The 27148-nt window shown below is 41.2% G+C and overlaps 1 protein-coding gene across 1 annotated transcript; it reads left to right on the top strand.

Annotated features, from left to right (window-relative positions):
• Positions 1-324: 324 nt before the first annotated feature.
• LOC311060093 (electron transfer flavoprotein subunit alpha, mitochondrial-like) lies at positions 325-27148 on the top strand. The gene is made up of 12 exons (XM_084078217.1): positions 325-430; positions 4297-4446; positions 4681-4762; positions 6384-6466; positions 8852-8951; positions 9644-9754; positions 11220-11321; positions 11720-11788; positions 12192-12274; positions 19811-19876; positions 23309-23389; positions 26936-27148. Exons 1-12 carry the CDS (start codon positions 392-394, stop codon positions 26969-26971), a joined length of 1002 nt encoding a protein of 333 aa, XP_083934343.1. The 5' UTR covers positions 325-391; the 3' UTR covers positions 26972-27148.

The raw sequence follows: 27148 nt of genomic DNA, 5'->3' as shown, positions 1-27148 counted from the left end.
AAGGACCCCCCTAGCCCTAGCTGAGAGAGAGATGAAGCAGGGATCCCCTCTATATTGTATAAAATTGTGTTTCAGATAAACATTTGCTGCTCTTTTTTCCCTCTACACCTATTACTCTTTGCCAAAAATAGCCGATCTACAAGCTCACAACCGCGAGGTCCCGGACCCCCTGTTGAAGACCCCTGGTCTGGCCTATTTACTTTTTCAACCGGAAGGTCATTACACACCGGCGAATAATTGCGAATATACGCAAAACCTTTATTTTGACACAATCTTTGCCGTTTACCGGAAGCTGTCATCACACTGAGGTTCTATTGACAGAACAGGAGTGTTAGTTGTAATCAGCTCAGCTCCAGACAGACAGTCAGTCCACACACACACTATTACAGTCATGTTCTCTGCATTAACCAGGACAAATGTGCAGCAGCTGGTAAGTAGACCTGCCTGAAGCTTTGACAGCAGTATGTGGAACTCATTGAAATGTGGTTTAAAACGGGTCTCGATAGAATAATAGAAACCATGTAGCTGAATGTCAACATTTATCATGGGGTCATGTGAGGACATGGGAGCAGCTAGCTTAGAGTGCACACAGTGCAGTTAGCCCTGTAGCTTTGCTCTCATACTCTGCACTCTACTTAGAATGTAATATCACATATGTTGAACATATTTAACTGTTGTACATTGTTTAGTTTTAGCATATTAATGCCATAAAAAAGTGTTAATCCTACTTAATCCTCCCATGAACTGTCTGCTTTGTTTACATTCTGTGTGTCACATAAGGACACCAGTGTGTTGGGTTCTTATACAGTCTATGGTTGGGTTCAGAGGTGCATGTTCTGCCCAAGAGGATTTATAATTATAATGCACCCGATTTGCCTTATAAAGTTGCAATCCGATACCTATTTTAATGAATAAAACATTATTTTTAATCTGTAGAGTATGTTAATACAATATCACGAGTACATCTGTATGGTAGAGAGTAGCTGATTACAATATAACTAGTGCACGTGCAGTGGTCGGAGGTGGTCAGGTAGGACACCTGCTGGTTGCCAAGTAGTACTGCCTGATGCTAATAAGCACAAGCAGGGATTGTGTCTTTGAAGAGCGGTTGAAGTTTTGTCTCCTCACGCCACGCTGTAGGGCATGGGCATTGGTTCTCAAAGTGGGGTCCGGGGACCCCCAGGGGTCCTTGGGGGGTTCCCAGGGGGTCCCCTGCTAAATGTGTTAACAATAGTCAAAATACTTTGAACCTTTATAGTTTTATACTTTGAGTTTGGCTATTCAAAAATAGCAGATCTACAAGCTCATAGTGCAGCACCGAGTGCCGTGCTATGAGCTTGTAGATCTGCTATTTTTAGCGGTGCCAACCGCTCTAAGCTTGACTTTGTCCGTATGTCCGTCCGTGGAAGCACGGGATGAGCACGGGATTTCAAACAGCTATAACTCCAGTTTGCAGCATGCCACCAAGTCCAAATATGGTATGTGGACTTAGACCACCAATAGGGACGAGCATGAATTGCTGAAGTTATCAAAGAGGGGTCCAGGGACCCCCAAGCACGGGATGAGCACGGGATTTTAAACAGCTATAACTCCAGTTTGCAGCATGTCACCAAGTCCACATTTGGTATGTGGACTTAGACCACCAATAGGGACGAGCATGAATTGCTGAAGCCCCGCCCCCTCTGTCTTCCCATTGGCTGGCCTTTAAACAGGCATAACTCAAGTTCACAGCATGCTAGGGAGTACAAATTTTGTACATGGACTAAAACCACCAATAGGGACGAACTGTAATTACTTAAGCCCCGCCCCCTCTGTCTGCCCATTGGCTGGCCTTTAAACAGCCATCATTCCAGTTTGCAGCATGCTACCAAGTAAAACTTTGGTAAGTGGACTCAGACCACCAATAGGGACGAAATGAAATGAGTTAAGCCCCGCCCCAAAGGCACCGCTTCCTTCACACAGGGTGTGATTTTTTGAAAAATCGTCAACATTTGTGCAAATCTTTGAATATATATATATATTTAAGCGAACATTTGTTACTCAAATCTTTGCATGGGGGTCCCTGGAACAAAATATTTGAGATGGGGGTCCGCGGCCAAATACATATCATTTTGGGGCTCCTTGACATGAAAAAGTTTGTGAACCACTGCTGTAGGGGAAACTCTGGTTCCAATCCTGGATAAGACATGAAACCTATGCATTGTAGCTTTATAGTCTGTAACTACTACAATAGCAAGCTAGCCATGGTATATAGACTATACAGTACAATCTACCATTATTATGTCCACAGAGTCAGACTCCACACAGTAAGGTATTTTGTGTAAAATGTAAGTCAAAATGTAAAAATGTAACCTTAAGGTCCATTTAGTTACACTATGAATGCCCATTAAGGGTCCATTTGGACTCTTAAGGGTCCATTTGACTAACATTTCAGACTAACAAATGGTTAAATTAACCCTGAGGATTTTAGGGCATAGCCTGTAAGGCAGTAAATAGGATTTCACATTCCTGTTATATCCTGGCTCAGGGCAGTTGTTGTTTGATTTGACTGTGACACACAGCTCCATGTGTTTGCAGTGAGTGTGCTCTGCATTGGAGCAGTTTACACCAGTTAGGTTGTCATGGTGACAGGCAGAGTAAGGCAAGTACAGGCAATAAAATAAAATAAAAATATTATTCGACTTCGTCTATCCTACTGAACGTTTTACCAGAGAAAGAGTTGGTTAGTACAGTATAACAGTGGCAGGGAGGACCCCCATACAATATTTGTGTTATTAAAATGGACCCCCTGGAACCTCTTGAAGGACCCGTGGGGGTCCCCAGACCCCACTTTGAGAACCACTGGCATTGGACCAGGTTGCAGCAGTTGTCATGACAGTCGGTGGCACAAGGACTGAAGGTTAAATGAGGTGGCTCAGGCTTTTAGCGGTTATGTTGCTACGCCTGGAATAGGGTTTGAATTTTGGCTTCACTCACAGTGCCAACACTGCCCCCGCTGGTATTACACCCATCATTACAGCTACAGAGTACCTGTGAGCAAGGCATTGAAATCCAGATTGCTTTTGATATGCAGATAACTTCCAGTTATAAACTTCCGGAGCATTGGGCACATAGCCGAGCTACTTAACACTACAAATGTATGTCTTTGATATTTAACATTAGGTGTGTGTGTGTGTGTGTGTGTGTGTGTGTGTGTGTGTGTGTGTGTGTGTGTGTGTGTGTGTGTGTGTGTGTGTGTGTGTGTGTGTGTGTGTGTGTGGCTGACAAAGACATTAAGTATTCTTCATATCATTTTAACCAACATCTTCATCACTGTTGTGTCCATACGAGAGCATAGATGTGCCTTTTTGTGACAGTCATTATTGTTTGCTGTTCATTCGGAGATTTCTTCAACTTTTCCTGTCCTGGGCTTCAGAAGGTGGCATGCCCATTCTCTGTTCTGGTTCATTTTCCCATAGCTTTGTTTGATTGGCCTCGGCAGCAGATTTGAACCGAAAACACACGTGTCGTGAAGGTGTCATAATGACCATGTGTTTCTGGTTCAAATCTGCTGGCAAGCCCAATTTCCAGCCCTAAGAGAACACCCACAGTGTGATGTATAACATTCAAACAATCTGTATTTGCGTAAGACTTCACAATCACTTGTAACATAGTTTTTCTTTAATACAAGCTGTGTGTATACTGTTACCGTATGCCTCCTAAAAGCTTACAATAGCTTTACATTTGCTGTCAAAGATTGATGGGGCAGTCAGGTGGTGAGGGGTAAAACACCTGCCCAGTGCCCACCATCCTGATCCGGCTTGCCGAGCGTCTATATACGAACAAGATGGTCTGTGCTCGGTGGAGGGAAGCCAGGCAGCAGTGAGGGTGAACGTTGTTACTGCACGTATTCCTTCGCGCTGTTAGCAGGGAATGTTGAACAGGAGGAGTAGGATGATGGTGGAGGCGTTATGTCCTCCCAGTGGGGGCTCCTCATTGGCAGGTGAGCCAGTAGGATACATAGATAGATAGATTTTATTGATCCCGTGGGAGGAAATCTGTTGCCCAGAGGCAGCACAGCAGTGAGTTAAGAGTTTTACAGGTAAAGAGTAAAGAAAGAAAGTACTGACGTATAGAGCAATACAAGGCAAGAAAAAGAAAACAAGAAGCGCCGTCAAGCAGTGGGAGGAATTTATTAAAAAAGATTGATGTTTGACTCCTGAACGTCACATTGCTCTGCATGCAACGTTGTGACCAAACCATTTTTACAAGCCAATGCACAGCTTATAAAAGCACATTGTCCTCCTTGTCTTGCAGCGCAGTCTCCTGCACAGGTGTCAGAGCACCCTGGTGGTGGCAGAGCATGAAAATGGCAAGCTGACACCCATCACACTGAATGCCATCACCGCTGCCACCAAAGTGGGAGGAGACGTGTCATGTCTGGTGGCTGGGACCGACTGCTCCAAGGTACGGTAGGCCTGCAGTGTCCACACAGAGGTTAAAGGGCTATTTCACTTTTAAACACTGCTGGGGTCATTTTAATGTCTACTCAGGGTTTTGTGTGCACTCCAGACAGTTTTTAAGTTGCTTGATTCAACATTTATATATTTGATATTACCATTTTTTTTTTTTACCACATTTGAAATGAATCATAAACGTGTGGGAAACACTTATATTGTTCTTATTGTTGTGTTGGTGTAGGTTGCTGAACAGATCAGTAAGGTCCAGGGGGTCAAGAAGGTTCTGGTGGCTCAACACGACTCTTACAAAGGCCTTCTACCAGGTAAACTAAGTACACTGATGGAAGTTTGTGCTGTTGTGCATTCCTATTTTTATTGTCTCCGCCAGGCCGAAAGGCATGGCGAGAGAGTATGTTTTCCACCCCGTCCGTCCGTCCGTGTGTCCGTCCGTGTGTCCGTCCGTCCGTCCGTCCGTCCGTCCGTCTGTGACCAGCTAATCTCCGGCACCGTTGTCTTGATCACAGCGAAACTGTGCACATACACTCCCTGGATGCCAATTCAGAACCTTTGCCCCAAATTTTTCTCATGGGCCTTTTATAGCGCCACCAGGAGGCCGATTTGTGCAAAACATATTTTTTGACAGTACTCCTACAGATTTTGTTCAAAAATCACGCAAATCGGTACACAGTATCTCTATAGTCATTAAACGAAACGGGTCTTTCAGATTTCTCATATTCCATCCTGATTGGCTAAAAATGTCTTTCAAAGTTTGCAGGAGTGCTCCGTTTTGAACAAAATGCCTCAAATCATGAACACAGCATGCAATTTCCGTGAAATTTTGCACGCTCATTCCCATTAGGCCGAGGAAGAACTACCGTTTGATAATTTTCAAATCAGCCTCATGGTGGCGCTATAAAAGGCCGATTTGTGTTTTTACCTATAATTGCACTGATCTGTGTAAAACTTTGTATGCACACTCCCTAAAGGTCAAGGAAAAACCTTTGCCCTGCATTTTTCACATCTGCCTTTTATAGCGCCACCAGGAGGCCGACTTATGTAAAACACATTATTTTATACTACTCGTTCCAATTTTATCCAAATTTCACGCAAATCGGTACACATGATCTCTATAGTCATGTGATCACGACGGATGTGTTTGATTTTTCATATTCCATACTGATTGGCTAAGATTGACATCTAAAGTTTGCATTATTGCCTTGTTTTGAACAAAATTCCGCAAATCATGAACGCACCGTCCAATTGTGCTCAAACTTTGCACGCACATTCACACTATGTTGAGGAACAAATGCCACCCTTTTTAATATTGGCCTGTTATAGCGCCACCAACAGGTCTAATTTAGCGAAACACAATGCCTCAAATCATGAATGCAGTCAGTGTCCGATTGTCGTGCAAGGCCTAAGAAAAAATGGCACCCTTTTCACGTTGGCCTATTATAGCGCCACCAGGAGGCCACAATAGCCTACCTGACCTGGTGGAGACCTGTGCTCCGAGGAGCACTTTTTCTAGTTTCTATCTGCTTTTGTCACAACAGGATCCTGTTAGTATAAAATTCAACATAATTAACCACTTAAACCCTGTATACTTCATTGACCGGAGTTCCCCAGTGGTCTATACTTGGCTCCCTCCTTTTTTTCCCCTCTGCACCAAATCTCTTCACTGTAAATAACAGTTTCCCCTCTGCACCAAATCTCTTCACTGTAAATAACCGATCCAGAGTTGTAGATTGGCTGTTTTTACCGAATGTTCATCCCAGATTGAGATGTTAGCTTTCATGTGGTTAATACTAATAAGAAAAGCAATGCTTATATTTATATACCAGTTGGCATATTTAAATAATATTATAAAAAAACTTTGTTTGTAATATTTTTTGTGCTATAACATTAAAAACCTAATCTGTCCTACATGTATGTCTCTCTCTACAGAGGAATTAACTCCACTGATTTTGGCCTCTCAGAGTCAGTTTAACTTCACTCACATCTGTGCAGGAGCCTCTGCTTTTGGAAAGGTCAGTCACATAATCAACTGTTAGTTTGGAATACTCTCTTTCGTGTAATAATTAATATTGATTCCATTGTTGGCCCAACCCTTGTCAGATCACGCATTGTATATTTGCCAGTAGCAAGTAACACCCAAGATTATGAAAGTGTCTTTTGTCATGGAACTACTAACCTAGCAGTTATGTATTTAGTTTACTAGACCATACCCGGTCGACGCATCCGTGGGGGGATATGCGCACATGATCTGGCAACCCGGGAGGCAGTTCGTCCCATAGCTGGGCAGCCCCGTAACCATGGCGACAGTGTTTGACACAAAAACGCTAATAAGAAGCTGAGATTTGATGAAATTGAAAAACAGGCTTCACAGTTGCGTTCAGATGGTAATGGTCAATGGCTGTGTGCAAAATCAGAGCAATTGGTCCAGCCAGTGAGGAGAACCGGGTATCTTCACGTACTCACCTACTCACCACTACAGACAGAGGTTACTAGAATTATAGTAGGATGGCCTCTGTCGGGTGGAAGCTAAGTCCAAAATTGTTACTTTTTCAGAATGAGTGCCCTACTTGTGTAGTGCCTGATTACTTAACACAAGTATTTTGTGTTGCGCAGAAGTAGTGAAAATAACCAATCTCACAACGCGTTGCATCGCGACGCCTTGTGAGCTTGTTGCAACGCAGCTTATTTTTCTATTTCATTGCTGTCGGGCAGAAACCTCTTATCTCCATATTTTAACCTTTTGTGTTTTTTTCGTAAATTAACGCCCTACTTGATCACGTTTTGAGCTTGTAGATCTGCTACTTTTGATACTTTTGAATTTGAATCCTGTTTTTGACATATGAGGTTTCCACCCGACAGAGACGATTTCCTGAAAAGTAACCATTTCGTACACACAAGGTTTCCACCTGACATTGATGATAATAGTGATAGTGAGTCCCCAGGAATGCTTGAGAGGGACGCAGGGATGCCTCAATGAAGCCACATGCGTGGATAGTTTATCTGACTTTGCATTTTTGAACATTACGCCTTTAATGCGTCTGAAAGTTTTGTTCCATTTCAATTTCATAAAGAGGGGATCTTCAGTCACAGTGTAGAACTACTCTCAATTACCTCTCTTGTAATCTGTCATTCCGCAATAGAACTGTCAACTCAAAGATCATAATGGCATTCCAATTGAGTTAGGATGCATTAAACAATATCTTTATGTATTGTAATCCAGCTCATATTGACTGAGGCTGAGGCTGGAGCGTGATTTCCCTGAGTAGATGAATCCTTTTCAGATGATGCATCTTAATCTCCTGGATTTGATTGCACTTTCGCTGGGGAAAAACATCAGTGCTTGTTTGTATAAGACGGGTCTGATTGCCGCATTCCATTTCCGAGCAAGGCCTCTGAATGTTTCGTGTCTGAGCAGTGCACACTACAGTGTGTGTGTGTGTGTGTGTGTGTGTGTGTGTGTGTGTGTGTGTGTGTGTGTGTGTGTGTGTGTGTGTGTGTGTGTGTGTGTGTGTGTGTGTGTGTGTGTGTGTGTGTGTGTGTGTGTGTGTGTGTGTGTGTGTGTGTGTGTGTGTGTGTGTGTGCGTGCGCGCGTAAACATTAATTATTTATCCACTTCAGCCCTATATACTTTGTTGTACGATGAATAGTGAAAATAGCTGATCTACAAGCTCACAACATCATGCGCTGTGAGCTTGTATTACACACATCGCATCATGGCGCGTTGTGTGAGCTTATAGATAGGCTATTTTTGCTATTCTACTATAAAATTCACTCCTGTCTGTCCGTCGGGCTATCCATCCGTCTTGCCCTCATCTATTCTTCTCCACAGTGGGTTGACCAATCGGAAACTGCACATGAGCGTTGACCATTGGCGTACGAAGGGAGTGAGGAAGTCCATTATTATCATAACACTTTTATTAATAACATTTTCGCCACGGGATGTGGTAGTTCCTGGTCCCTTAGCCCGGATGGGTGGCAAGTCACGGTCACACATAATTATTTATTATCAATATTAATATTATTATGTATTCATTTTTAAACATTTTGCCTATAATGACATGCCCCAAAAAAGGGACGTGTAGGGAAAGTGGTTGAATAAATAAAATAGGGAAATCTGTGTCAGTCCCATTTGACCACAGGTCTGGTGTCTTTCAAAGGCAGAAGTTTATTCATAATGTTTTACTCTTAAACTGCAATGGAAATGATAAAGCACAAATTTCCAGAGCCTGCTCTAACCGTGCCATTGTAAATAAAGTGATCCTCATCGTAACCTCTCTACTCTGTCCTTGGAGGACTCATTAGGATACATATTACATTACAGCCGTTTATCGCTTCACTCATTGTGTCCAGACGTAGTGGTCCTGACCATCTTCTTAACTGAACACTTGTGTTTACAGAGTCTCCTTCCCAGAGTGGCAGCCAAGCTGGACGTTGCAGCCATTTCAGACATCATTGAAATTAAATCACAAGACACCTTTGTCAGGACCATTTATGCTGGTGAGGTTTTTTTTTTTATGGCATGGCTTTGCGGGATTCTCGCTGTCTATAATAGAGTGTGCGTGTGCGTGTTCGTGTGTGTGTGTGCGCGCGCGCACACGTTTCGAGATCCACATGATAAAAACCTCAGATTTAAACAGACACACTGACACATCGCAGTCATGTTATATTATGTACAATTGGCATTAAAGGAATATTCACAGCCAAAATGACTTTTTACAGCATGGCTTTGCAAGAGGCAATCAGTTTCCGTACCTAATCTCGGAAACTGCTGGAACAATCCGCGCCAATCTTTGTGTGCAAGCTTTTTTTTTCCTGATCATGGCATTAAATAAATGATGTTTAAAATGACATGCCTACAATAGAAACACCAGGTAGGAAGTGGTTAAAATTGGGTAAGAGCTCAACGGTTTTCCATCGGGGCTGGAGTGACTTGAGTTTCGTGGCCCTCTGCCTCGCTATTGTCAAATCAATGAGTAATTTACAATACCCAGTTCTCTGAACTCCCCCTGCTCCATTCAACTGAACGTCTGCCAGTTGGAAGGTCTTTGTTGTTGCCTGTAGAATAAAAATGAATACCAGACCCAAAAAAAAAACTCCCACCCTCCTGTCCAGACACACCGAGCTAAACGCCTGCACATTGTTCATGGTGTGATGTTGCTAACTCCAAGGACACGGTGTGTGTTCTACAGGGAACGCTCTGGCCACAGTGAAGTCCGGTGACAGTGTCAAGGTGTTCACGGTCAGGGGGACATCGTTTGAAGCTGCTTCCACTGAGGGAGGAAGCGCTGCCTCTGAACAGGGTAAGCATGATCTTAACTTTCTGTTTTATATCACTGAGTCTAGGGGTGTGAATCCAATCCAATCCACTTCGGTGCATCAGGCTTGCCGAGAGTCAATTCCGATACGAACCCAATTGGCCCGTGTTCGGGGGAGGGAAATTCGGGCGGGGAGGGTGTTATTTGTCACTGCATGTACTTCTAGGGCCGGGGCGGAGCCTGTCAGCAGGCAATGTTTAGCGGAAGGAGTAGGACAGAGGCGCTATGTGGGCTCTGCAAGGGCCGGGGGACTAGGAGGGTACAACAACAGTGGAAAGTAGTGGGGTAGAGGGATTAATTCGCTAATGGCTAAAATGACTAAATTAGGAGAATACGGAGTACAAATAATTGGCTACTCTAAATTTAAAGACAAAGGGAAACAAACAAAAACAAAAACTTTAATAAAATAAAATATACGGCTGTGCAATGTAGGGGTGCAACCTCGATTTTAATCAAATATGTGCGCTTTCCTTATATATCTTCTATTTTTGCGTGACACGGTTGTACAATAGTAAAAAGTATAAAGTAGGGCTGAAATGGTTAATCAGGCTAATCAATTTAGTTGATAGATAAAGACATAGAAAACACTTGGTTCAGAAAAATGAATATGGAGGCATATCAGCTATCGACATTGATTCCAACATTTCTAAGTAATATTATAAATATATTTTTAAAGACATTCTTATGGCTTTAAACCAGATGTATACTTAGTTGCTCACCACAATCTGTTGTGAGCTTGTAGATCAGCTATTTCCAGTGTGTGACACCCACGCGTAACCAAGTATAACTCAGGCTTTAGTGATTAGCTCAGAAGGGACAGGGCAAAGAGACAACAGGAATGCAGGAACAGAAAGATGGGGATAACATGCAGCACAGATGTCCTGGCTAGGAGTGAAACCAAACACAATGCTGTTAATTCAATTACATTACATTTAATTTTAGTGCCAAATCACAACAAGTTGTCTCAAGACACTTTTTGTCCCACCAAGCAATTTCAGTTGTTGAGACAGAGATGGCTTGAGACAGAGAGAAGTACTGTAGGGAGATACGTTAGTTATTTTGTCTTAAGTTCTTATGAGCCAACAAGATGACCTGTATCAATGTTGTTATTTATTTTATTTATTTCTGGAGATTTTTTTTATTTCTGAAAAACAAAACAACGACTCACGACTCTTTGAAAAAAAAAAGGGTTGCGTGATCCAAAAATGTGTCCCTACTCCCAACCCATTGTTTGGGAACCACTGCTCTAAGGACATGGGTCGGTTGGTCTGTCAGTCTTTAGTCCCAAACTGGATATGTGTAAAACGTCATGATCCCTGAAGAACCCGCTGTACTTGCTGCATATCATGCCATATGTTATGCACATGTGTGTGTGTGTGTATGTATGTCACATATCGATGACGTCTGGTGGAAACTCATTTTGGAGCCAACTATTCTTGATGTTTTTCAGTGACTCCACCTCCTCCAGCGGGCGTGTCCCAGTGGGTTGGACAGAATGTGACCAAGAGTGACAGACCTGAACTCACCAGTGCCAAAGTAGTGGTGTCTGGAGGTAAGAGCTTGTAAATGGTGAATGGTGCTTTTATATGGCTCAATTATCCAAAGCGCTTTACTACGTCCGAAGGCAGAGGAAGCCATGCAAGGCACCAACCTGCTCATTGGGAGCAGTTATTCATTATTTTGCTCAAAGACACTTTAACACTAACCCAGAGGGAGCCGGGGATCAAACCGGGACCTTCTGATTCCCAAGTGGCAGCTCTACCTCCTGAGACACTCCAACAGCCTCTCTTTCAGAAGTTGTATGGGTATGAAAACAAACCTTAGATCAACAGGGGGTCCAGGACAAAAGTTTAATATGCAACACAATTTGATGTAGTGCTTCGTCTCTCTCACAGCTAAGGGGTCCTTGGCCTCCTTGAGAGTTTCTTATGCGATGTTGTTGTGTTTTAGGCCGAGGTCTGAAGAGTGGTGACAACTTCAAGTTGCTGTACGACCTGGCTGATACAATGAACGCTGCAGGTAATATACTTTTATTCAGGTCTCCAACCCTTTCAGAGAGGTTCCCAAATGTGTTCAGCTCGAGACCCAAAAGAGTAATTTGTTGTCTCCGGGACCTTAAACGGACAAAAATATGTTCATGTTGTTCTACCTTTAATTGTGACCATGTTCTACATGTCTTTATGTTGTTCTACCTTTTAAGTGTGACCATGTTCTACATGTCTTTATGTTGTTCTACCTTTAAGTGTGACCATGTTCTACATGTCTTTATGTTGTTCTATCTTTAAGTGTGACCATGTTCTACATGTCTTTATGTTGTTCTACCTTTTAAGTGTGACCATGTTCTACTTTTTAAATGTGACCATGTTCTACTTATCTTATTGTTGTTCTATCTTTAAGTGTGACCATGTCTTTATGTTGTCAGTGGGGGCTTCCAGGGCTGCTGTAGATGCTGGCTACGTCCCCAACGACCTGCAGGTTGGACAGACAGGGAAGATTGTGGCACCCGTAAGTTATTACATTATTGATTGATTGATTGATTGACAGTAAGACAACAATACATATAAATGAACATATATTTGTTCATATCTGTCAAAAGGATATAACACAAAAAGTTTATTTTCATTCTGGCCCTCCAAGTGAAAATGTGTCATGAGCTTGTAGATCGGATTATTATATATATTTTTTTTAAGTGTTTGAATTAGAAAATGTATATTATCGTCACAATGTCGATATTGAGTATTTGGTAAAAAACATTGTTTGTGATATTTGATTTTTTCCATATCACCCTGCCCTTCTCATAATATTGGTAATCATCTAGCATCATTCACAACAGTACAAACACTACTGTACTGACTGCAAACAGAACTGCAGACTCACCCACAATTGTCACAATTGTGACTCACCTGTTCAGACTCCACCTCACTCCTTAGCACTCACCTATTTAGACTTCACCTCACCCCCTAGCACTCACCTCTTCAGAATCCACCTCTCTCCCTAGCACTCACCTCTTCAGACTCCATCTCACCCCCTAGCACACTCACCTCTTCAGACTCCACCTCAACCCCTAGCACTCACCTCTTCAGACTCCACCTCACTCCCTAGCACTCACCTCTTCAGACTTGTCACCTTTATTCAATAGATGCTAGCTTACAATGCAGATGTATCTTGGTCACTTGTTCTCATGTTTTTGTTACTTTTAGATGTGTTTTTTCTTGACCACACGTTAAAGGGATAGTTCACCCCCAAAATGACCTTTTTTCTATCAATTAGTCACCCCATGGAGACTTGAATTTATGGATATTTTGTAGTTTTTGTCGCATTCCTAAGCCAATAATTTGATGACCAGCAGCGGTTCCGGTAGGACACATAAAGAGTCTCCTTTGTGTCTCCTACCAGAACTGCCTACCGGTCCACTGGTCATCAAATTATTGGCTTAGGAATGCGACAAAAACAAAAAAATATCCATGAATTCAAGTCTCCATGGGGTGACTAATCGATAGAAAAAAAAGTAATTTTTTGGGTGAACTATCCCTTTAAGAATGTTATTTAGATTGCATGATGTGTAGACGGATGGCCAGGTTCATTGTTTACCTGCCTGGTAGCCTAGTTTCTTTGAGGCACTACACTACTCTGTTCTTGCAGCACTCTACTTTTACCTTGTAGAGTGCAGTACTGTTTACCTCGTTGTTTATTGACCAGAGTTCATGCTTACTCTGCTAATTCAGATTTCGCACTTGTCGGTCATTCTGGATGAGAGCGTCTGCTAAATGCCTAAATTGTAATTGGAAATTGTAGTACAATATCTCTACTATGCTGTCATGTGTGATGTGACATTATTTAATTATTTCAGTCTGAATGAGCTTTAAATTGGTTAATTAGGCACTTTGGCGTCCAATAGGAATATTCCAGCTGTCATCACACAGCCACGTTTGGACCTGCTGAAATGTACTTAGTGTTGACTTTAAATTCCTAAATGATTTACCAGACCCATTAGTGAGGAGACTTCTAAGTGCTTTGAGTTCACTCTGCTCCCCAAAATGGTCAAGTCTGCCAGCAGTGTAATGCATATGAATCTGGTATACATGGTATGGTAATACTAGACTGATGAGCCAGTCGTTGTAAATTAGTTAGTTGTAAATATCAATGTTTGGTAGTCACTTTTGATATATTGCATATCGCCGCTCTTGGGCAGGAAGCTTGTATCTTCTATTCTATATTTCATATTTCTTTGTTAATTTAATTCAATTTGTTTCATGAAGTAATGCCCTATTTAATATTCTGTCGTATGACAAGGTCACGCTTCAAAAATGTTGCAAATTTGTGCAATTCTTTCCTATAATGGCTTTTCCAGTGGCCCACAATATGGACGACAGGTTGATAGTGGTCTGTCTGCTCTGTGGGTTTTATAAATGTTTAAACAATTAAAAGTATGAACAAGAGCTTGTGACTAAATAATAACTACATTATCTTTTACATATCCTGAAAATTAACAACTAGTGATGGTATATGTAGATATGACTTGCTCGTAACTAGTGGTGGTATTTGTAGATATACAGTAATTTGCTAGTCGCCACGACTGATTTCAATTATTTGGATTCCATAGAAGCCAACATGTCTTCTATGGAAGCATGTTGCCCGGCAAAAATATCCAATCTACAAGCTCTCAACGCATTGAGAGCTTGTAGATTGATAACATTTTTGGTAAAAAAATATTTTTAAAGATTAGTGCATTTGAAGTAGTCAAATGTTTAGAAGCATTTTCCATAAAATCCTAATGGTCTCAGATATTTCATAAAAAGCAACGGTTAAACACTCAATCTGTGATTTCTTCACCTGGTTGGCCGTATGTAGAACAGCAGGAATAATATTACTAAAACATCATCATTTTACATATTGTGTTAATTGTTTCGGAATCCGTGCTAGTGTGTGTGTGTGTGTGTGTGTGTGTGTGGGGGGGGGGGGGGGGGGGGGGTCTTTTTTATAATGTTTCACAAATCGCACATTAGGACTTGGCCATACAAACATTTTCAGTCGTGAGATTTTATTTTGCTGTAATCCATGAGTACAGTACTGGTACGTATACTGCGTGTGCGTGTGTGACTGTGTGTGTGTGTGTGTGTGTGTGTGTGTGTGTGTGTGTGTGTGTGTGTGTGTGTGTGTGAGTGACACTGTGTGTGTGTGTGTGTGTGTGTGTGTGTGTGTGTGTATGACACTGTGTGTGTGTGTACCATTCTTTACTCTGACAGGCCTCAAAAAATACCTCGTCTGAAAACAAATCACGGCCTTGTGCAAGCCTGCCCAGTCTGAGAGCGGAACCATGTTGTGGATTTATAATTCATAATTCTTCAGAGTTAATGCAGTATACCGCATGATAATTAGTATTAATTTTTGATCGCTTGCCTGCGGGCCTTTTCTGCATTGTTGGGCCAGAGAAGCGGTGCCATTATTACCGTGTCAGTGTAACTGTCAGTGGGCTGTTTTATTTTACAAAATGGAATGTCGTGTATTTTATTATCAGCTGTTGGCTGTTGGTGTGAAGCGCTTGCTTATTAGAGGTTTAAAACACGAGGGCGTGTCACTTTAATGAGCCTCAGCCCCAGTCGACACAACCTCAGCACATGTTGTGACATCAGCATTACTGTGTACTGTACACTAGTGGTTCTCAAACTTTTTCATGCCAAGGACCCCCAATTGACACTTATCAGTCCACGGACCCCTATTTGAAAAGATATGCCAGGGACCCCCATAAGAGAAGATCTTTACGGCTCTAGCAGTGATTCTCAACCATTTTAATTTGAAGGCCCCTCGGTTTGACATGCATTAGGCTACGGACCCCCATTTTATGGCATTTCTATCTCTGGAACCCCAATTTATATTGAGAAATCAATGTTAATTTAACTCTGAGAGCTAAACTATACATCATTTAGCTGGAAACCCCTGGAACTCCCCCAAGGACCTCTGGGGTCCCGGACCGCACTTTGAGAACCATTGCTGTACACAGTGTACAAAGGCTGCTTGATGGAGAATTTACTGTCCACTGAAAATAAGGTGTTGCACAGAGAAAACAGCAGATATACTGTACATGCTGCTATTTTAACTTAATGTATTCGTCTGATAGTATATCTGCTGCTATTTTAACGGCCTCATACATAGCCATTTAAACTTACCAGGCACCCTATATGTATTTATGCATATAAGTATAGGCAATTCAACACAAGCACTGTACTGCATCCAACACAGTTGCTGGTTGATTGTGGACAGACAACCTTTTGTGTGGAAATTAGACAAGAAAACATGCTTAAATCTTTTTTTTTTTTTACATGGGCGTCAATGGGAAATTGTGGGAAATCACCTATTTCAGCATATTTCAATACTTAACACCACTGGGATTTCTTAGGACTAGATATGCTATAAGTAACATATTTATGAGACAAACAGTTGAAATGGTTTCTGTTTTCTGTTTTCTGTTTCTGCAATTTGTTCTAGGCTCACTCCTTTTTATCCATAGACTGCCTATACTATAAATTTGACTCTACTCATATCGAAATATTTGAATATCTGACCTGTTTACCTTATTCTTTCTTTCTATCTTTATTCTTCTTCCCTTTCCTGAACAATACAAATGATGGCGCCTGTATACAGAAAGTAATTTCATTCACTTTTTTTTACACACAATGTGACAATGAAGTCAGAAGTTTAAGTTCACAACGGGGCACAACGGGACACATGAAATAATTAAGTTGAATCTATAGCTGGTGTAAAGTCTGGTATCGCTAGAATCTCATAAAATACAACATAATCGTCCACCAGCAGCACTTTGTTTATTGTATTCACACTTAAAGGGACCGGAATTTGTCCATTTGTTTGCCTCTGGACATTTGGAGGGGCAAGCTTTTAATTCAAATTACGGTATGTCATTTTTTATTTAGCCGATAGATTATATTCCTATATCTGCCTGAAAACATTATCCCAGTGGTCTCTAGGAATAAAAAGAAATGCAAACAAACAAATAGCATAGTTTTAATTTCAGGAGGTGACCTAATCATTTTGACACCCACCCTTCTTTTGTGATCCAAATGATGAAATACTGTAGGGCCCAGGTGTAAAAAAAAAAACTTTATTCTGCATAGCCAGCTGGTGGATGAAGTGGATATGCTCATATTGTCCCACCTGAAGCTAGCTGCGCTGTGTGAACACACAGGTTTCAGCATCATGTCCTCACACCTGAAGCTAGCTCAGCTGTGACTCTGAATACATTGGTTTCAGCATTACACTGGGGTATTTGAAGAACAGGCCAGCAGATGCATCATCCCTGGCCTGCTGGATACCCAGCAGGGAGGTGTGTGTGTGGTGTGTGTGTGTGCGGTCAGTTGATGGCTGCTCAAATGGTCATGATTGTTGGGGGGGGCAGTGAGGGGTCTTACTCAGTGACATAGACCAGGGCTGGGCGGCGAACCGGTGACCTAATGATTACCAGAGACAGCCTCACGACCCACTAAGCTATGTCCACGTCTGAGACGCAGAGTGAGCAGACAGAAATGAGATCTTATAATGAGCATTAGTGAGGACCAATTATATGAGGACAAGGTTGAAAAATGGGTGAAGTGCTCCTTTTAAGTGGTTAATCCAAAGGCTTTAGTAGGGTACTTTGTGGAGGGGAAACTTTCAGAAGCTGTTTGTATGTAACTGGTACCCCCCCCCCCCCCCCCCCCCCCCCCCGCCCCATCATCCCTCAAGTGAAAAAAAAAAAAGCCCCCTGGATTGACAGCGCCTTTCATACTGTATTATCCAGGCTGGCTTTTAACTCTGGGAGAACTGTGTTCACAAATTGATGCTCTGCTCCTCTGGGGCCGCGGCTGAAACATTAAATCGTACTGAAATATTCATATGTGAGTGCATTTAGCTGAGAGCAATTGATGTGCGACTCCCACGGGAACCCACCGGGATGGAAATGTTGCCAGCCAGGGTCCCGGCACACGCTGGCAGACACCCCGAGCTCCTGGTCGGCCCGCTGATTCTAGCGGGTGCCAGGAGGTTAGCCAGTCGTCTCACATTGTGTCGTGATGGTTGGTCAGACATGCCGTGTGGTTTTTGTGGTCAGATCATGTCGGGAACGTTGTAGGGGTTCACTGTCAAACAGGGTTTGCCGGGGCGGCTTGTCGTTGTTAGGGGGGAAAAATGTTATCTTATTTTAATGGTGCTGTAAGGGATATTTTTTGGTTAAAATGAGTGTTTAAAAAGGTCTATATTCTAGAAGTAGTCATCGTTCTAGAAGTCATCGCTAAAGAGTCTTTGGTCAGTAACGTGGCTCTCTCCATCTCTCTGGCATGCCACTTTAGTACATATGCTGATTTAATCCAGTCTGGAGACAGAATTCATACAGCATACAGGATAAACAAGTGAAATTGGTGATTGAAACAAAACAAAAGAAATACATAAGAAGACAAGATTGGAACTGGAACATAAGTTGATTCATCTTTGTGGTGTTATTTGTGGTCACACCTTGTAACCAACCTTGACATTTATTTTCGGTTTGCTAAAGAGATGGGGAGACTCCTGTTACTGAATAAACACTCTATAGCAATGATTATTACAGTACGAATATAGAACTTAAAAGTGTTGTTTTAACCAAAACATCACTTTTAACCTTAACTGGGTCAATTAGTTTTCATTTTAGGGAAACACCCATTTTCCAGCCCAACTTCACCCTAGATAATTAGTTTGAACAAATGACACATAGATATACTTTCTTTATTTGTAAAGCTGCTAAACAGCCATGAGATCACCTTGGGGAGATTCATCTTGTGAAACATTGTAATGTGTGTTACATAAAAGCTCAGATTCAGATGCACAATGTTTGTCCCAGAATAGGGACGCTAGGGTTCATGTGGAACCACTTAAGAGTCTTAGACCCTCTACGGCTACACTTAGTAAAACTGACCTGAGTTGCACTGTACTTGGTGCACTCTTTTTTTTTTTTCGGCTATATTCTGTGAATGTTTGCCCCAGAATAGGGACGCTAAGGTTCATATGGTTAATGACATGCACAGCTCAGTGTGACACATTTAAATGTGTCTTACATAATAGCTCAGATTCAGATTAAACTGTATTGTCACATCACAAGTTTACAGATGTAATAGCGTGGGTGAAATTTAATCATTTAGCAACTTATTTTTTTTACCTTGCCTTGAGTGTTTTGTGTGTGATTTGTCTGTGTCTGTCTGTCTGTGAACAAAATACCTTTTTCCCCCCCCTTTTTTTTTAATGAAACTTGGTGGAAAGAGATTATTATAGGTGGTTTAAGATATCTTTTGGTTAAAACAAAACGTTTTTTTGTTAAACAGTTAAAGTTCTATATTCAGATAGTAATCGTTGCTATAGACTAGTTTGTTCAGTAACAGGGGTCTCCTTGTCTCTCCAGCTCTTTAATAAACACATTTCAATTTCATCCAGTCATGACATTCATCAGCATCAGTTTTATAGTGTTCCAGTTCTATCACTAATATTTTCTGCTAATTGTTTTTGTTTCATCACTTCTAATGTAATTTGTTCATTCCATATCCTGTGTGAGTTCTCTCTCTTGATGTTGGATGAAATTGGTATTTATTAAAGAGCTGGAGACCTCTGTTACTGAATAAACACTCTATAGCAGGGGTCAAATCTGTATGTGGCAAGACTTTTCCACATGGTAAATCTTTGATAGTGGAATATACTGTATAGGGGGGGGGGGTATATAATAATAAATGATTGATTGTGATGACCCCTGCTCTATAGCAGCAAGGATGTCAATTTAAATCACAATATAGAGCTATTTAACACTTATTTTAACAAAACAATATTACCTTTAATCATTTTCTTAAAGTTTGGGCTGGTGAGTTTAAAGTACTCTAAATGTTTGACATGATATTACTTTACCACAGATTTAAACTGTCAATGCCAGTCATGTTGCTGTCTCCTCTGATCAACTTCCAAATGATGTATTTCTCATATGTAGAGCTTTAGACTATGTGTGATGGTTTTGTGTATTTGTGTTGTTTATAGGAGCTGTACATTGCAGTTGGCATATCAGGAGCTATTCAGCATTTGGCTGGAATGAAGGACAGCAAGGTAAGATTCTTCACATTCCATGTAAATATAGAACCAGTTTCTCCTAGACTACAACCTTATCCGTTGACCGGGGTCCTACAGGGGTCTGTATTTGGTTCCCTCCGTTTTCCTCTTTCCACCAATCTGTGGTAGATTGGCTATATTTGCAGAACTACTGTAGATTGGCTATATTCGCAGAATGTTCGCCCCAGAATAGGGAGTGTTCATGTGGTTAATTACAGTATATGCACGGCTTCAAACTACATGTGCACGTCAACTTTCATACATTTAAAGGACGGAACCAGCAGCACCCCCCCCCCCCCCACACACATTTTAGAATGTACGATTTAGGCATTTAGCAGACACTCTTATCCAGAGCGACTTACAAGAAGCAAGGTAGTCACCTAGAATGCATGCAATATACTGTAGTGCCTCAGTAAACTAGGATCACAGGTAAACCAAGGACCTAGCAGCATCAGTCTACTCTAAACAATATATACAGTAACATCTGGTACTTTTTTTTTTTTTTACTGTCCCTGTAATTGACTTTGTTATTTGAAAATATGTTTTCATAAATTCAGGTTGTCTGAGCAAAGGATGTAAATTTAATGATATTCCATTCATTTCAGTGGAATGTAATTGTGAACAGTGCAGTCTCAGGATGTCGAGGATGTTAGAAAATGTAAAATGTGTAGAATCATCTCCCAGTAGACTTGTGCTTTCTACTAGGACACACATGCTAATTTAAACTGCAACGAGTCATGCATAACTACATGGAGTTTTGGGCGCCGAGCGTCGGATCGCTAAGTTAATTGTGGTGTTGATCATTTTATTCAGTGCAGTTAATGTCGCTCATCATCCCCCGGAGGGAGGGAGGGAGGGCTGTTCCTGTCCCCTCTTTCATGTTTATCACATGATGAACTAGCGCAGTGGGTTCTCAAAGTGGGTTCCGGGGACCCCCAGGGGTCCTTGAAGGGGGTTCCAGGGCGTCCCCACAGCGAAATTGGTTAATGTAGCATCAAAATCAATTTAACCCATTTAACCCTATTTCATACTTAGGCTTTTCGAGAATAGCTAATCTACAAGCTCACAAGGCTTGTACTGTAGATCGACAATTAAAAAACGAATTTGAAAAATGTTGAATGCCGCTCAGAGGAGCGTTGTTTCAGTCACATCATCGTGTTTATCACCCAGGCCAACTTTCAGATTTTTGCTTGTATTTTAAAAGGAAAAAACAGACTTGCCATTGAAAGTCCTTTCATCCTTCAAGTAATGCCCCCCCCCCCCCTAAAATACATTCTGATAATAATCATTGCTATAGTTTGTTAGAGTGTTTGCACTCCCTGGGGTCTCCCTGTCAGTTAAGCTCTTTAATAAACAGAAAATACATTTTCAGGTCGGGATAACAATTTCATCCAGTCAGGAGAGAGATCTCATACAAGGTACAAGATAAACAACTGACATTGGAAGTGATGAAACAACATTGGGAGGAGAACATAAAACACAAAATTGAAGCTGATAAATGAGTTCTTTAGGGTCATTGGACCTCTCAGCTTCACGTCAGGGTCCTGTTGGGATTTATTTCTCAACAATGAGCAGCTAACCATTCATTATCCCTCGCTTAATTGTTTGTATCTCTTGCATTAAACTGTAACAATATTTTATGTCAGTCAGTTTACATTTAAGCCCAATTCATACTTCATCATATATGGAAACAGATCTACAAGCTCACGTGTAGATCTATTTTCGCCGCACGACTCTTTTCCAGAAGTCAACCCACTTTTTATAGCGTCACAAGTAATGGAGGGCACCCAACACCCGACGAACATGGCTTAGTAAAAAATGTAAATGTAAAAAAAAAAGACGAAAAGAATCTGTAGCCATGACAACAATGTCCTGAGTGGATTCAGAGCCGTTGTAATCCAGTGCACTTAAGAAGAATGTTTCAGAACAGAGAACCTGAGAAGCTTTTTAAACTACCATGTATAATTCATTCTGTTTTATCCCCTCTGCTTCACAGCGTGTGTGTGTGTGTGTGTGTGTGTGTGTGTGTGTGTGTGTGCATTTATGTGTGTTGGGGGGGGTGGGTTCTAAATCTGTCATCCCCCCCGCCTATATATTTATTTTTCTATGTGATTTAACATATATCCAGCTGTTTTATGGCATAAATCACTTTCGCCCACAAAAAGAAGTTGCGTTCATAAGATGGAGCTGCTTATTGTGCGTGGGGTTAATTTGATCTGTGCTGTAAATGCATCCCGTCATGCAGACAGTGGTGGAAAGTAACCAAGTACATTTACTCAGATTTTGAGTTGAGTAAGACGTAATGTGAGACAGCTAAATATTTTGAGGTGGGGGGGGGGGTCGGTGGCCAAATACATATACTTTTGGGTGGTCCTTGACATAAAAAAGTTTGAGCACCGCTGATATTACCGCATATTTAGAAACCAGTTTTTACCAGGATTTAGAAGACATTTGTAGATGCGTTCCCGGATTGAATGGGTTAAGTGGTCAGATGGGTGGGCCGCGAACACTTTTGAGATTTTCAAGTGGGCCCTGATCCAGAAAAGGTTGGAAACCACTCTTTAGGTCAATTTAGGCTGTTTGGATGATGAGCAGAATGAGAGAGAGAGGCAGCCAGTGAGATAAGAAGAGAGGTGAAGAGAAGGACAGAGGAGTAGACATAGTTTGACTCCTGAAGCAGTGGTGAGTGGGAGTTGAAGTAGCTGATTGAGAGGAAGGGGAAGCAAACACCAATGTTTTTCTGACTCTTCTAGGAATCAAAAATCACCTGGGCCCAAGAGTTCAACACTTGTAATCTCTATCTGAGTGGATCAGATTGGGATTTTTAAAGATATTATTTGATTAATCACACTTTACCGTGTAAAATAAAATTATCTCTGTGTAATCAGAAGCACATTATGCGTGCTGGGGACAAAGTTTGATACTTTTATAGATTTGTATGACTTTCATTTTAAACTGGTTGTCAATGGAGGTTGGACTGGCCTAACTTTGCTCAAATCAGCGGATGACTGATGTCATTGATTCCTGATGTCATAGATGACATGTCCACTTCCTAGTCCACTTGAAGAGGTCTTAGTTCGGTTCGTTTAAAAGGGTCTATAGGTGAAAAGGCCCTGAGATCAGCAGGAAATCCAAGCCGCTATTAGAGCCCGTCTTGTTAGTTCATAATCCAGCCCGTGGAAGGAAAATCATTGAAATGTAACTTTGTTCTCTTGTAATCTAGATTATGTTAGGCACCTTTTCAATGTACAATGTTGCACAATGTAGCCATTTATCCAGAGCACTTGCACAAGTGCACGTTTTGGAGTAAATGCCATGAACAAAGAAATGCTTGCAGAACAGCAGCTTACAGCGGAGATCCATTTTCACTGTGAAGCACATTTCTATTATGTTCTGACAGAGATGTGCTATTCTTTTATTCTCTTGCAGACAATCGTTGCCATTAACAAGGACCCAGAGGCTCCTATCTTCCAAGTGGCTGACTACGGTCTGGTGGCCGATCTGTTCAAGGTGAGCATGTGAGAGGCGTGTGGGAAGCAACTATATACTCACTTCAACTTCAAAGTTGTCACATCACAGGTTTACAGGTGTAAAGAAGTGGTGCAATTATCTTTCATACAAGCATTTGTAGTTTTTAGGAAAGAAGAAGAATAGCAAAATAGAAGGAAAGAACAAGGAAAACAGGCCAGATATTCAAATATTCCTGATATGAGTAGATTGAAATACACATACTGTGCAAGCAGGTCAGATATAAAAAGGTGATTTATGAGGCCGTTAAAATAGCAGCTAATTAAAATATTGTATCAGATACTGTATATGCATGATGTTAAAAATAGCAGCAGATGTAGCAGCAATAGTACAGTGACCGATACATAAACTTTGTGCATATACTGTAGTCTCTCGTGCAAGTGAGACATCATTTAGCAGCAGGTATCAGGCATGTCAATGTAAACATGGGTGGCAGTTCGAGCATAGCAGCAGCAGAGTGCCCCTACAGTCTATACATAAAGGTTAACCTGGCATCCCTATTGTGGGCATGCAGGCAGAAATCGTAATAAAATATTCCTCTAAAAATAGCAGATATAAAGCTTGTAGATTGTCAGTTTTTGCTATTCGTCGAACGACAAAATAGAAATTAGGGCTTAAGTGGGTAATGACATGGAGGATGCCTCGCCATCACTGAATCGGAATGAAAACAATGGTCATGTAATGTTAATGCACTTTAAAGTGACTCCCTGCGAGCCCTTATTAAAACGCTTCAATTATTGAGAGAAGCCTGTAATAATGGTCACTGTTAATTCACTGTGTGACAGCCACGTCACTGGAGAGCTCCCAAAAGCAATTTAGGGCCTGTCCCGCCGTCTTCTTTAGGTCTGCTCGCTGTCACTTCATCAAACTGGCCCTGGATGATATATATCGACAAATTCAGTTCATATGAATGATTTAGGCCTCACCTGTCATTTGCAGTTTATCTGTGAGTTAAAAGGTTATATAGAATCGATGTAATACATCTCTATTATAGATGACATACAATGAAAAGAAAACTATACATCCACAAATCTAAAAAGGCGTAGAATTTAAGCACTGCTTATCCCCCCGTTTTTGGTGGAGCACCCTGGGCGCTTCAAACAGAAAATAGTTCAACTCTTGGAGAGGAGTGCCGCTCACGTTTGATCTTCCTGGCTGTGTGTGACAATCCGGTCATTTACCACCTGACGATGTATCTTTACCGTAAGCATTTAGAAGTCCATGTTTACCGTTGTTTCAGCTAGGCTATTTGTGCTGATAAAGCAGATGACACATCATCCGAGCACAACGACGGTTGTTGATAGGTTTAAAGTTAGTGGGTGTCAACAACACACACTGTATGCTTAGTAAGAAGTTCTCTGGACACAGGTTATCCAAAGCACTCCTCCTTTCTGTGGACACAGCCCCTTATAGAGGTGACAGGAAGATAGCGAACTTTAGGAAACACTACCCGTCCTCTTTGCCTTGCCTACTCGTTGTTAACTAGTTGTACGAGATCTTGTTTTATTGTTTTATTGGATCTTGTTTATTCGATAGACTTATTTGTTTTAGCTCATTTGATTTTCCTACTTGTCTCATCTGTTTGAGAAAGTAGGTAGCTGATATATTGCACTTTTACCTTAGCGCTAGGTATACTCTTAGTCGCTTGTTTTAGAAGAGAATGCACTTAAGACATCTGGTGATTAGTAGTTTCGTTCCCTACCTATGTTGAATGCACTTATTGTAAGTCGCTTTGGATAAAAGCGTCTGCTAAATGACTGTAATGTAATATGCAGCAGAGGTGTAAACATGAGACCTAATACCTTTTTGAAGGCAATGTGCACGTTATGGATGCAATTAGTAGCAAACGTGTGGAATGCTGTAAAATAAATACTGTATGTTTGGATCACTTTTTTTCACTTAGTGGGCACCGTGCCACTGAGCAAATGCAGAGGCAAAGCATAACAGCTGCTCAACACGAGTGGCTGGTGTTGGATTCCACATTGATTTAGTTTTCGTCTCTTCATTTACATGCTTTGTTGACCTGAGGAGGGTTAGGGTTCAGTTGGGACATGAATACAGAGAGGTGGCAGACAGTGACAGATAAGTGTGCCAGCCACTGTTGCCAGATCTTCTGAGAGATATAAGCAACAAGGTCTATGAAAACAAGCCCAAAAGAGGCGACTGTAGGCCACATGAGCACTTTAAACCTATATACAACGGCTATTTGAAAATAGCCGATCTACAAGCTCACAACGTTGTGAGCTTGTAGATCTGCAAAATAGCTTGGGGTAAAAAGTGAAAGTGTTGAATTGGGGGGGGGGGGGGGGGGCGTGGACGAATACATATTAATTAGGCGGGTCCTTGACATGAAAATGTTTGAGAACCACTGGTTTTAACAACTTTAGGAAACAACTAAGTAACTACACTTTAGAAAAACCACAAGCCGGAACTACCAATATTTAAGTGACTTTACAGAAAAAGAAGCCCAAAGTCGCTTATAACAAGAAGACATGGCAACACTGGTGCCAGCCAGCTTTTTCTGCCCTCCTTCAATCAAAAGGCCTCCATTCATTTGTGTGGCATGTAATCCTAGCAGCGTGGTCCATTTGTTTGACCATGGCTCATGAATGATTGATCTTCTCCATGGCGTGTGCTGGTCTTTTAGTTAAACTCCATTGAAGTGATGGGTGTAGTTATAGGTAGCAGGTTGCAGATCCGTGGTGCGCTGGTTATCACTTTACCTGTCTCACATAACTGCTTTACAATCTAATCAATGTTAACTGCTCACTATGAAAAATAAGTCATTTTAGGGCTGCCAGCTATCAATATTATGTATAATATATGTATATATGTATATATATGTATATATGTGTGTGTGTGTGTATATATATATATATATATATATATATATATATATATATATATATGTGTATGTATGTATATGTATATGTATGTTGTGTGTGTGTGTGTGTGTGTGTGTGTGTGTGTGTGTAATATATGCCTATAATATGGATAGTGATCGATTATACTATATTAAAATTGCCTAATGGGTGTGAGGTTGTGCGGTCGGTGGACTACCGCACATATATGGTGTCAAAGACATGTCTGCCCCCCGTCAGCAATTTAAAATGTAGGCATTTAGCAGACACTCTTAACCAGAGCGACTGACAATAAGCAAGGTAAACATACATTAATGCAGAGAGACAGTGTAGTGTGCCTCAGTAAGCTAGCATCACGAGTAAACCAAGAACCTAGCATCAGTCTAAACAATATACTATCAAAATAATAATCTGTACATTGAAACCAGGTAAACAACAAACCCAGCATCTGTCTGAATAACCTGCGCTCTAAATGTTAACATTGTGGTCAAGAAAAACAAGCCTAAGTAACAAAAACATGTCAGACACCATCAGCACTGATGTCAGACACAACAGAACATTATCGATTATTGTGCCTGTTTTTGTTGCACCTCTACTTTATTTATTGTAAAAAATCGTTAAAGGAAAACATGTCTTATTTTCTTTTTGTCTATGTTCCGATATTTAGGCTGTTCCAGAGATGACTGCGGCTTTGAAGAAGTGATCACTTGAAAATCAAGTTTAAACAGCTGGCTGATACAACTATTAAACAATAACTACATACAGCAATACCTGCAAGATATAAGTGAATGAGAATCCTGCCTTAACAAAAAAATTACAAGAACTACTTACAGTAATACTGTACCTACAAGATATCTATGTCAATGAGAATCCTGTCTTA

This window comes from Gymnoscopelus microlampas (genome assembly GCF_963454915.1).
Source record: "Gymnoscopelus microlampas genome assembly, chromosome: 1".
In the NCBI taxonomy this organism is placed as follows: Eukaryota; Metazoa; Chordata; class Actinopteri; order Myctophiformes; family Myctophidae; genus Gymnoscopelus; species Gymnoscopelus microlampas.
Note: the sequence above shows the minus strand (reverse complement) of the source record. Positions and strands in the feature narration are given on the sequence as shown.